This window comes from Anopheles cruzii, chromosome 3 (genome assembly GCF_943734635.1).
Source record: "Anopheles cruzii chromosome 3, idAnoCruzAS_RS32_06, whole genome shotgun sequence".
In the NCBI taxonomy this organism is placed as follows: Eukaryota; Metazoa; Arthropoda; class Insecta; order Diptera; family Culicidae; genus Anopheles; species Anopheles cruzii.
In genome coordinates this window covers 11313911-11327171 of record NC_069145.1, presented here as the reverse complement: position 1 = coordinate 11327171, position 13261 = coordinate 11313911, and the positions used below count along the sequence as shown (strand labels likewise).

At 53.3% G+C, this 13261-nt stretch overlaps 1 protein-coding gene across 1 annotated transcript in view; it reads right to left on the bottom strand.

Annotated features, from left to right (window-relative positions):
* LOC128269841 (zinc finger protein 704-like) overlaps window positions 1-13261 on the bottom strand; it is a 55577-nt gene that overhangs the window by 26610 nt on the left and 15706 nt on the right. Inside the window, exons 2-3 of the mRNA XM_053007246.1 lie at window positions 9218-9333; window positions 8669-8850 (exon numbers count right to left, since the gene is read on the bottom strand). Coding sequence (XP_052863206.1) covers window positions 8669-8850; window positions 9218-9333 — 298 coding nt within the window. The remainder of the gene's footprint in view (window positions 1-8668; window positions 8851-9217; window positions 9334-13261) is intronic.

The following is a 13261-nucleotide window of genomic DNA, read 5'->3' as shown; positions in this document are numbered from 1 at the left end:
TTTTTGTCACCCTGGCTGCGCCTGGTACCCTGGCACCGTTGTTTATGTTTTGGAGGGTGGTGCGCGCCTTCTATTTTTACACCCCATCACCCGCGATCGGTCGGCGAAAAGATCGCGGAGAGAGAGAGAGAGAGAGTGTTGTTATCAAAATAAACGCCGTAATCGCCTTAAGGATTGTTGAGATTCCGAGAACTCGTTTCGTAATTCACGCGTGGAGTCAATCTGTCACCAAAACCAGGGCCTTTCTTTTAATTCAAAGCTCAAGCTCCGAGTTCGGAGTGATTTTCCTGCCAGGGGCCTGATAAGAGAAAGTGTGACGAAAGCGCATAGTGAGGCGGACAAAAAACAACGAACAACAAAGCCGCGTAGTCGACCGACGGGAGTTCTTCGACCGGACTTTCCCGGACCCGAGACGGTGTCGGTACGTGCCTGTGGCGGGCGCAACAGGCCAGAAAATTGCAAGCCAACGCTTATCACCGCGAGCGCAACTGCACCACTCGGCACGGTCGGCAGTTTGTCGGTCAAAACCCAAGACGCACGCGGTGCTGCAGCAGATAACAGCAGCAGCAGTCGGTGGCGGTCCTGTTGCCGTGGTCAGTTCCTTGCGTTTCGATTATCTTGAGGTGCTCTTTTTTTTTGCTAGACCACTCGCCGCGCCGCGAATTGCGATTTGAAACCCCCGGCCCCACAGGTGCAGCGACACGATGACCGCGAACCGCGAGGATGACCGGAGGTTCCTTATCATTCTCCGCGGCTGGCTGGCAAAATTGGGATCGAGGGGGCCCGAGGTGCGTCCCTTATCGCGACCCCAATTTGGCAGAGACGCAGAAATGGGGCGCCTTCGTTTGGAGGTCAAAGTTGGCGTTTCGCCACACACAAGGAAGATTCCAATGCGTGCGTGCGTCGTGTGGAAAGCTCCGATTCGTCATCCTGCGGCTAGTAATATTGCAACAAGGGGCACTCAAGTTTTAGGAATTTCACATTGCGTGTTACGCCAGATGGGGTGCGCGTGATGCACAAAGATAAACTTCCCCACAAGTCACCCCCAAGGGGCTATATGTTGGCCATTCTACAGTGCTAGCGTTTTTTTTTTGTTGTTTACAAAAATAAAATCATCGGGCAACATAGCCCAATTGACAATTGATAACTTAATATAATTGGGAACTTAGAATTAAACAGTAACATGGATGAAACAGTTACTTAAGAAGACTCGAAAGCAAAAACATCACGACACTGATCAAGGGATGTATTAAAGCCAAGAAATGACGAGAAATTGTTAGAAGTAAGACAGGAGGTAAATTAAATCGAGCAAGAAGTATCGGCGAGTCAATAAGGGAAGTCAAGTATAGTAGAAGTCGCGGGTGCTAGATCAAGGATCGGATCGTACTCAAGGATCGGGCGGACTAGACAACAATACTCGTACGATGCACTTACGGACATTAAGGAACATTTTATTACAGGCAAAGAACCAATTACGTAACGTACAAGCAAAAACAACTTAAGATCGTCAGCGCAAAGTAAATAACCAAATACAAAACCCCTGACATTAACCTTCGGGGGGGTTGCTAATTGCCTGGACCGAAAAAGCAGCCCAAAAGCATCCTTCCACTGGTAACCCTAACCTTACCCAACAGAAACGTGGCACAGAAACACACATTATAGCTACGTAAGTAGCTCCATGCGGCACTAAAGATTAGATTGGGCGTTCGTTCGTAAAGAACGTGAATAAATAATGAAGGTGTTGAAACAGAACTCAGCTCAGCATGGAGAGGCACACACACACACACCGAAAAGCTCCAGAGACCTCTCTCTCGCCCGGGGAGAGTGTTGATTGAAGATTTAACCATCCCACCACCAAAACAGCAATCAACCCCCTGGATGGGTCTGAGTTTTTGTGGCAGCAAAACAAGAATAAAAAAACCCAGAACCCATTTCAGCAACCAATCGACCATCGACGAGTAGTCCCGAGTGCTGGGGCCACCCCGCTGGGACTGCACGAATATTTGGGACAACACCCGAAACGTGCCGGAGGTCTACTAGGGGTCCGCTTGGGGTAGGTTGGCCAGAACGTGCCAGAAAGGATGTCAACGCTCTGTGTTTCACGAGGTCGTCGTCGTCGCGGTTGCATTAGTAGCGCCGCTCGGTCATCAAATATTCTGAGACTGAATTCTGCTTCTGCACAACTAACCTCACATCCCGCCCAGTCGTGGGTCTTCCCCGAAATCCCACACCCCAAAGTTTACCCCATAAGGTTAATCGAAGTGAATCCTCCCAATCGCTCCGAGACCACAATCTAGGCCACCAGACAGGTTGAACAGACTCACAAATCCTGCCCCGCCTTTGATTAGATATTCTGGTCCACCAACGCTCCACAGAGGAGGCTCCCGTCTGGCCAGAAGCTCCAGACGGGACAAGAAGAAGTTAGCGAGCACCAAAGTTTCGCACGGCGAGAGCGACTGCACCGGGGAATCGGGTCAAGACATTAGACACTTCTTCTTCATTCTCCCGCGCGACTCATTGTGGCCGTGTTTTCGTAACCTCCATTTTCCAACACAGGCAGCAGGCAGCGCGTGTCGTAACCTCCGCCGCCATTACCAGGTTACGAGATGGAGCGCTTGTCTTGGGTGCTCGAAGCAATCTCGCGCCGCTGCATGATGGTTGCATTTGATGATGGCTCCGCCGAACACCGAAAACACCGGGCGAAGAAGAATCGGCAGCGAACTGTGTGTAAACCCCCCGAAGAATGCCACTTGTTTCGTTGGCAACGGACGGCGGCCCCCGGCAGACACTTTTTGGTTCGCGAATTTTGACTGCCGCGACAGACGCGGTGACGAGGACGGCGGTCCCAAGCCACCTTCAACTGACCTTTCCAAGCGTTGCGCACGGACACCGGACCCGCGGACCAAAGCGCCACAACGGACACAAAAAATGGAGTCATCGCGCTGCTGCTGCTCGCGTTTTCTTTTTCGTCTCCGAGTTTCGCCGTCTGCCCTCTGAGTGTCTGGGGGACGGTGTCTGGGCTTTTTTGCAACCTCCACAAGCTTTCCGTTGCAGCAGTGACGAACGTCCTCAAACCCCCGGGGGTGGACTATCGGTGACCGAACCCCAAAAAGGAGGGTGTGTAACCCAAAAGGACCCGCAGGCCCATCCCAGTAACAGTAGCAGCCGCCGCCGCGGGGAGTTCAGAAAACTCCCAGACCCAGCTTTTTGTGTCACCCTGTGTTGGCCGGGTCGAAAATTTGAAGGGATTCTTGCGAGAGAAAAAAAACGAAACAAATTCGGAGGTGAAGCCCGATCCGCGAACAGCAATTTCCAGACAGGCAGCCCTCGCGCGGGGGCTTTGTCGAGTCGATGAACGCTCGCGAACGGCGAAACAATCTCCTGCGATTTACAACACATTGACGCCGGCCGGGAAAACCTGGGCAGGACATCGTAAATTGAATCCGGCGCAGTCAGGTTGTTGGTTGGGACAACAGACGTTTAATATGCAGCTCGCGACATGATCGCGCTCTCTTTGCTGTTGATCGATCGATCGGAACTGAGGGAGAGTTTCAGGGTCCAAAAGCGGACACGGGAATCAGAAACTCATAACACACCTCTCCAGGGGTTCTATTTTGGGGACCGTTCGAGCCGATCGAAACAAAACTCGTTTCGAAGCTTTCATCTCCGAAAACACTGGTGAAGCATAAACAAGAAAAAGGATATTGCTGGCCTGTGACCTATCACAATTTGGCATATTTTTTCATCGACACTGGCGAACGATGTAACTTCCAGCCAGACCAGCCAGACAGCTAATACAAAAGGCAGACAGCCGAGGAGCGCGTAAAATCGATTAAGCGAACGGCTTGGTCTTTTCGGTGCGCTTTATGCTCTCCCCGTACGTCGGCAAAAATTTGGAGCTATGTTCCAAGCGGCGAACCATATTGTTTGCGACAAATGTCCTCCGACATCGTTCGCTTCACCGAAGCCGCTCTTGGTGGTTTGATGTTGCGGATTGGAAAAGTCCAAACAGTGTTAGCCAGGGACCCGGGCCGATTAATAATCAATTTGGGTGTTTCCCCGTTAAAATTTATGCTTCAAAAAGGGCACGGTCAGGAGGTCCGTTAAAACCGACTTTGATTGGCGCTGATTTACCACCCCGACGGCCGACCGTTAATCACCGGCACCAAATCGTTTTATGGCCCCGTGCCCGGGACGATGGCATTTTAAGTTTTCCCTTTCTTCAAGAGTTTTCCCGGGCTTCATCGGGGCGCGGCGCGCCGAGGATGATGGTGCGTAATAAACATTAAACGCTTCCCATCGCGGCGCGGCGGCTTGTCTCTCGGCGAGGGTGAGTCATCATCATAACTGCATCATAATGGACGGGCGCGTCGGGTGTTGCCAGCCAGACACAACCGAACACAATCATCACGCAAAGCGCGCCTCACCGCACTAATAAAGGGAGAGTAGTGTTCCGCCGAAAAAGGAAAAACCCGAAGGTGCCCGAAAATGGCTTCCAAGCACCAAACTATTAGCCACAGCCACAGCCAGTCAGTCAGCCGAAAATGTGATGCACCACCACCGTTTCTCTGCCCTCGGTCTGCCGGCCGGGGAATTATCCTTCGACCGGCACACGTTCGACCTTCAGCGAATGACAAACTCATCCAAAGGTCGTGGACATGGGACTAACGCGACGGCCGAGTGGGTATGCGGTCGCGCCATGAAATTCGTTGACTTCGATTCGTCTGGCTCCAGGCGCCAAAGGACGAGCGGAGGCTCTGGCGGTAACGGTGGTGTCGATGGTCATGGACCACGATCGTCGTCATCGTCTGGGGGGTGCTGAAACTTTAACCTACGCCAACAAAAACCACGTCGCACCATCGTCAGCGAGTAGTGTGTGTGTGTGTCTGTGGCCCCATGGAACCGGGGAGATTTTCCGGCGCCACGAGACCCCGATTTTCACGCGCACCATCTGTGGTCGATGCGGTCGCTGGCGCGGTCGCTGTAGCACACACACAGGTCGTGTGTATGAAAAATTAACCGAACTTTTCTCGCCATCGGATGATGTCCTTTTTGGAAGGTTTGGAGGGTGCCATAAAAGAGGATTGCCACATTCAGACTGCTCTCTGCCTCATCATCACTCTCAGAAAAAGAAGGCCAACTCCCGACACAATGGAAACCATGACCAATCTCAATCCGTTCGCTGGGCTCCCTCACGTATGACGTTCCCCGAACGGGGAATACCATATTAAATTGAATCGGAAATCATCATCATGATCCTGTGATCGGATCGGGGTGTGTCTGGAATTTCGAAAACAATCGGAAAAAGCCCAAACCTCTCGAATGAGATGCTGGATTCGGCGTGAAGCAAAACCATCTCTGGGTTGAATTCCCACGGAGGACACACCACTCTTGGTCCCGGTCGGCCGGTCTGGTCCATAACCTTGGCACCATTCGGTGTCGGCTGTGGCGGCGTTGCGTACCCCGCAAGGTGACCGGACCATTTTTGGGGACACCTTTCGCCATGCTCAATTATTCATCCCTGACCTAGACGTCGCGTGCGCGCATGTGTCTGGCGCCGGAGGGTGGTCGCGTTCAGGTTTAGCCCGGCCAGCCAGAGTCATAACCGGCCGAAGGTTTCGGCGCTCCTGCTGCTGCTACTGCCGGTGGTGGTGATGGTGGTGATAATAACCATCATCATCGTTCGTCGTCCTTTGCTGGCGGGCCCGAAACGGGGATTGGCCGCAAGCGGTATAACGTTGCGGCGGACGTTGAGACATTTGAATGTTTAATTACCCTTTTTGGAATTCCCAGAGAAAGTAGCAGCAAATTGGCCTAATAATGCTTGTTTGATCGATGAATCCGTGTACCGTGTACGGGGTCTGTTAAAAAAGTATCTGAAATGTCGAATTTCCGCAGGTTACGAATATTCGATTTTCGATTTCTTTTGTGGCGTTATATTGCTACGCCATTTTGAATGATCAGTGAATTATTGACAGCCGGTTTGCTTGGATGTGTTTTGGCTCATCGGCGATTTTCGACCGAATTCGACCAAAAACAGCATCGCATTGCTAAGGAGCTGTTGGATTTTGTCCACGACGACCCAAATTTGCTCCAGAGGGTCATAACGGGTGACCAATCATGGGTTTGTGGTTATGACGAGGAAACCAAAGCTCAATCATCCCAGTGCGATTGAGGAGATAAAGACGGCATGGAAGGAGGAGCGGAACAGGATAACAAAAAAATAGTGTTTGAAGAGCTTCTAGGATTGGGAAAAAACGTTGGCACAAGGGCGTAATATCTGATGGGGATTGCTTTAAAGAGGACAAAATAGATTTTTTTTTTTTTTATAGAAGAAGATGACAAAATAGATATTAATAATAAAATTAAAAATGTTTGAAAAAACATAAAATTCCGGATACTGTTTAACAGACCACGTACGTGACCGGATTACTGCCGCGGAACTGCTTTATTGGTCCTGCGGATGCGCTCCGAGCTATCTGGAGCTACCTTTTGGGAGGGCCACTTGATGGCCTCGCATAAAATGCGTACCTCTTGTGACAGAAGAAGATGAGACACAAGCCACCAAGGCCATCGCTTATCGCACCGGCCGGCTATGAATCACGCCATATCGTTGGCAGTTGGCCAATGGCCGTATGACTCGATTGCCCACCGGATGACTCAACGTCCTGCGGGGGCTGATGTCATCGGTCCGAAGCGATCACTGTCAGGATCACTCCTCCAGACCGAGGCTGAGTCACCCTCCAAGAAGAAGCTCCGTGGAAAGTGAAACAGTTCATCGGTAAAATGGCGCCACACGCCGGGCACCAATGGCCGGGTGTCGAAGATCCGAACCTACCACACGCGGCGCGCGTGTACCAACCACCACCACCACCTACCGTGTGGAAAAGCAGGTCAGACCGGCCGGGCTAAGAAAGTGAGGCCAAACCACCGAAGACAGCAGCAGACCCCGTTAGCAGCAAAAGGAAAAGCAGCGCTCGGTGTGTGCGCGCGCGCAAGCCGCGAGAAAAACTTGCCTCGTTTGTCAAAAATTGGGAACACGCAGCGCAGCGCAACGCGTAAAGTGAGAGCAGCGCGGCAACAGCGCGAGAAGAAGAAGTGCAACCCGAAAACAAATAGAAGCCGCAGCAGCAGCGAGCGCAAAAATTGGCAAACGCAGCAAAAAAACGGCGAACACAGGCAAGGCGAGAAGAAAAGGTGGATAAGAAATGGCGAAGAAACAAACAGAAAACAAGAACATTCCACGGCGCGGCGCGCAATGTGAAAAATGTGCATGTGTGTGTGTGGTGCGCAAAAAACGGTTTCGCCAAAAACCTCGCGAAACTGACCTGACCTTGGGCAAGTTTCGTTTTCTTCCGTCAGCCAGCCCGCGAATTGCGCGGGTTTCACCCTCACGGCCCATCATCTTTCACCACCGCACATCTGACACTCTGCGCCTCTCTCTCTCGCTCTCTCCCACGGGGGGCGGCGATCGGTCGGTCGTTTCATTCGCTCAACAACTCGCGCGGATTGCATTTCACGGCACGAACAAGCGCAAAGGTCCACCACCAGCTGTGCCGTCGTCCCCATCCGTCCGTCCGTCCGTGTGTGCGTGATGATGGCCTGGGACTTCACTTTCGCACACACACACACTCAGGGCCCCAGGCCGGTAGCAGCGAGAAACAGATGATCGCGAATCGATTCGCGGCGGCGACGGCGGAAAAAAATTCGCAAACCTTTCGCGGACGCAGCAGCTGAGCGCGGGCTTTGCGTGTGTTGGTGCGCTGCGCGTGATGAACGCGATCGCGGCCCTCTATATGGGAGGGGATCCTCACACCCTTTCATTTCTTCTCTTTCTCGCGCACGATCTTCTTTCGCCCTTTTTTTTCTTAAGGTTGATCGTCCGGTGGTTGTCAGATCCGATCCGGAGGTGACAAGTGTCAGAAAGGCACCCCCGAGTGGGTCTTCTTGATGGGCTTTTGACAAGTGGAGGGACCTTAGTGATTTGTCACACATGATCATGAGGATAAGGATCACCTCGAGCAGTGAGAATGTCAACCTGGGGTGAGTCTCACGGCCATGTTGCCGAGTACTCCGAAGCGTGTGGAGTGCACCACACGCTAAGAGTTGTGACTCATCCCCACCTCAACACACGGCCACGTGCTGGGTGCGGCCATTAAATCATAGTCGTACGCCTCTCCTCCGTTAAGTTGTCCTTCATTTCTCTCGACCACCGAATATTGGCCGCGTGTCGAAAATATCCAAACCGTGGCGCGCGCGCGTGTGTTGGCAGCGAGCCGGATTTTAGCACACTGACTCCCCAGAGCCAGGAGGAGGCCGGGATCGGGGGGGGAAGTAAGCGGTGCACCGTGCACTGCTAAGTGCCGATCACTCACTCAAACTGACAGAAAGGGTAAAGCTCACGCTCACGTGTCCCGCGCCGAGAATGTCCTCCAAGGGACACGGCACCTATACCAAAACGCAGTGTGGCCTCTTCCGCACAACTCGACGACGACGAGGTCTTGCCCTTAAACGATACCCAGCAGTCGAGAGGGCTTGCTGGAGGAGATAATTACTCGCCGATCGATCGATCGAGTCGATCGAAGGATTTAGAATGGTTACTACCAGCTGCCTGGTGCTGCGCGGTCTTTCGGGCGAACTGGTTCAGATCTCCGTGCTGCAAACTTACCCGTTCTGTTGCGTTAGCGTGAATGGCACATCGATGCTGTTGGACTGCCGTCGGCGATCGCCGCCGGCCATGTCCGCCAGGCGCGCAAAGTCCGTGTCCTTCTCCTGCACGGCCAGACGCAGCGAACGGCGCGACTCCAGCAGACGCACTTCCTCGAGGCGCTTCGTCAGCTCGACCGGGGCCTGGAAAGGGAGAAGATGGAAGCCTTGATTAACGACACGAATACGAATCGGGTTCCGAGTTTACTGTAATTCTTGGAACTCATTATGACCCCCGCCGATTGCCTGTTGTAAGCCTGACTGACGAGCGTTTTTTTGGACCTCATGACCGGAGACTAGTGAAACCGGATTTCGCACCGCACCACGGCAACTTGAAGACACCAGAAGGAGAAGAGGAGCTTGGATCTGTTTTCGGCTTAGCCACCACATTTTTCCGTGCGATCGATCGGTAGAGCTGCTCCGGAGAAGATGCGGAAAGTGAAAGCGCCTTTTTGGGAAACTCCGGCCAGACGCCACGCCCGCCGAAACTGGTGGAAAACTGGCACGTTACGCAAAGCGTCTCTTCGAGCACATTTTCCGCCGGCAGGCGCACTTTCATTTTCTCCACCACAGCTTCGCGTTGTGACTTCTTGAACTTCTTCTTGAGAAACCTCGATTTCTCGACACCTGCGCGCCATTTTGGAGAGGGTTGCGCGGAGCTCTCAACCTGATCGTACGCGGATGATCATGATATGGGAAGACTCGAGGCGAGGCCGGGAGTTTCGTAAGACACAACCGGCGAGAGAAAGGCCGCCCCACCAGCAGGATGGATCGGGGTCCCAGGTGTTCCGAGTCCCCGCGATTGAATAATCGTGAAAGGAGAACACAGGACACGCAGTCAAGCCCTGTCATGTCAAAATTTGAGGTCACTACAAAAGGCGCTCCCGACTGTCCGAACTGGCTACAGCTGCCCGGAAGTTTACCACGGGCGTGTAGTAGCTCGGCATCTGAGGTGCTCTCGATTGGACCTCTGATTATTTTGCCTTTTTTTCGTTGCCGGACCCGGGCGAGTTCACTTTCACTGCGCAATGCGCGCGGCAGGAAATGGAAAGTAAACTCGTTAACTCTCCGCATGACACAATCACCGAAATGCCGAGCTAGGTTGGGTTTCACCTGCGCTCGGCGTGGACTGGACTGGCCTTTCCGTGACTAATTCGACTCGGGCGCCACTCGGGAGGGAAAATTGGAAAGCTCCCATTTCGCCGGACTCGCCGGGCTAGGTCGCGGATATTTAAGTCGCGATCGCCTTTCTCGGGGAACTCGGGAACCTTTCGCTGACCTTCACCTTGTGCAAGGATTTTGGCAAGCCCCCGTGGCGGGGGGGGACGGTTTGGCACCAGTCCTGTGGCTTGGCGGATTGGCCAAGGAGTCTCTCACCGAGGACGTTTCTTTGCCAAGGTTTGCCACCACACCCCATCGATCCGGTGTTTCGGTTTCACAAATGTCTTCGTCGCTCGATCTCTCTCTCCCGTTCGACCACCAGATTGGGACCTAGGCGCGTTTCGTAAGCGTTTATTTATGTGTTTTATGTGACCTCCGGCCGGCCCGGCGAAAGGCTAATTGAAAAACGATCAATCAACGTCGGCGGCTTTCGGTGACACTAACTCCTCTCTGGCTGATGATGGGCATCATAGCTTCATGAGGCCATAAATTACGCACCGTCGAGTGTCACACATGGCCCACCGAGGATTACTTAAGCCCCCCGGAGCTTCTCCAATTCCCGAACGATGTTGCGTTGACTAACCCGAGGATCACCCACCAGACTTCGATCAGGTGAGATGGCGACCCGCAAAGTGAGAGGCGATTGCGAAGGCTGCGATCGAAATGGCCACGCTGGTGGCCGACAATAGTCCGGACCCCCAAAGCCGAAGAAGGTGTTGGATCCATTGGATCCGCACCGGTGTGTCCGGGCCAGTGAAAGTGGCCCGGTGTCTTGCGTAAAGGCCGGCTGGCCGGCCGGCTGGGTAGCCATCAAGGTTCGCAAAGTTGCACATCGAATGACACAGAAACCGAAAAGCGGTCGCTGGGGGGGCGGTCGGATGTGGGGGCCCCCAATCAGGTTAACGGCACGCCTCGGCGGTCGCCATCATATCGCTTGCTGCGCATCCACGCTCGGCTGGCTTGGTTCGACCTGAGCCGGCCGCCGGCCGGCCGGTGTTTGCAACTATTTTTAATCGGATGCATCGGTAGTGCGGCGGCCCCACAAAACACACCGATCCGAAGCGCAAAGTAACGGCCAACCCAAAAAAAACCTTAATCTGGGTTGCGCGAAGGATGGTGCATTTGCACATTGCACTGCGCGCCGTCTCTCGGCCAGTGTGGCCCCGATTATTTTGTTTCGTTTTTAATTCATTTTCCCCGTCGGGTGCGGCCCATTTTTCTTCCGCCGGCGGTTTCGGAAGAATCAGGTCCGAACGGAGCCTGGCCTGGCCTGGCCTGGGTCGTGGGATTATGTGTTAAAAATAGTTCAACTCGCCTTCGGTCAAGCGCTCGGACTCGATGACTATTAAATATGCCGCGTGTGCCGTGTGGGTGTAGTGCATCCACACAGTGCAGTGCAAAAGTGCATCCTGCGGGCGCGCAAGAGAGACAGAGATGCAGGCTACATGATATTATTAATATGCCGTCGCCGCCCGGTGCGGGAAGCGATCGGAGAGGATGGTGCGGGAAGTGGCGCGATGCAATTGCAGTTTGCACCAACGCCTGCGCTTGCCAACACCTGCGGCGCAGGCGACCAGATTTCGGGCCAACGTCGCCAACACATCCGACCCGAACCCCGGCTCGGTGGCCGGCTTTCTAACGGAACTTTCTGGCTGGGTGTGAAAATTATTTTTAATTTTAATTTATGGTAAACAGTTGCAGGGTGCGCAGCACATGTCGCTTTGCGCCACATTCGCGAGCGGCTCCTTTAGGGACCCGTCTGCGTGACTAACTGCGCAAAAATGGCAAAAAGGCTTAGTGCCCCGCCATTAATTTGTAATGGAAACGAGTCGCGCCGACTGGAGCTTTTGGTTAATGCAACTTTCAACATAAAAAACCGGACCGTAATGTTGGGGCCACACCAATCGCCATCACCACAACTGACTGACCGACTGATCACGCGGACCGCGATTTGCGAACCCCAAACGGGAAGCGGACGACTGTCCGCGATTAGATGATTATGATTTATGACCGTCAGAGGGCGCTGTGTGCGGTTGGCCGGCTTTTTGACGGCCGCCGGCCAACCAGCCCAGTCAGCCAGTCACCGTGGCGGCTGATTTCCTTTCTAAATCAAACCATACCACATCGGACTGTCGGAGGCCCGGCTCGAGTTGAAATAAATCTCGCGCGTTCCACGAACTCGAGGTCCGAGCGATTTAGCGCCGCCGGGACCGGATGGCAATAGTCGTGTGGCGTTCGCCGCTTTTAAGGTTATGTAAAGGACTCTCGATGCGCCGACCACAGACAACCGGGCATCCGTTGCACTCTGGTCCGTGTGCGCTGCATTCTGTGTGTTCTCACGAAAGAACCCGACGTTAGTCGACTTTTCAACGGCAAAACCAGCACAGCCGCGGCCAATGTTGAGAGAGGGAGCGCGCTAGTCAAAGCCACTAAAGCCCGCAGCAGTCTCAGCCACGCGGAAAAGTAAAAGTTGTCTTGCACTGGGGAGTTGCGGTAAGACCTCCGGGCGACCGCGGCCCAAGTATATCACCAACGTCGCCCCCCTTCTTGGGGCTCTGTAGTTTCTGCGAGTCGTGGGGAAGAATACGGACGCAAACTTCGGTCCCCATCGCTAGGTCAGTTGCGCGTGGTGTTGATCTTGTACTGTGTCCCCCCGAGGGCGGTGAGATAAAAAGCCGCAGCCGCTCGAAAGTCGAGGTCCGTGACAAAGGGAGACAGATAGCCCGATGTGGTCGTGGAAGTTCAACAGAAAGAGAGTTGCATAAATTGCGACATTCTCGTTTCACGGACCATCGGGCCAGACTCCGCGGTGCGATCAGCTGCGAGGTGGACACATCGACAACAAAGGCACAACATTTTACCCCGAGGGCGCCCGGCGAGTTGAGCGCATCGATCATAGGCCTCCTCCAACAGTGACTCTGGGGGCTGCGCCTTCCTATTCGTATCGTTTGAGTTGCCGTTCTCGACGACTTTCGCCCTCAACTTCTCCGACTGTGGGAGTGTCGTAATTTGTCCCTTTTTGCTCATGCTTCAGAACTCTTGCACAGGATTAGGAGTTATAGAAGTGACTGCGCCCCGTACTGAGTCATATGGGACGGATTGGAGCCATTCCACTCCAGAGTCTTACGGCGACTCTTTCTTCATTTTCGAAATGAAAATGGACCGAGAATGTCGCCAGGGTTTCAAATTTCATACAGTTTAAGTTGAAGACTTTGAAAATAAGTTTTAAATATTTCCCAATTTTCGGTAAAGTTTTTACAAAAAATGTTTACACTTTCCAGAATGAAGTTTGAGGTTTCAAATGTCCAATAATGGGTATTTTAAAATCCAAACCCTTGATGGATCACCCTACACAACACCCTATATTACTCAACTTACAACAGAGCAGCGTTGG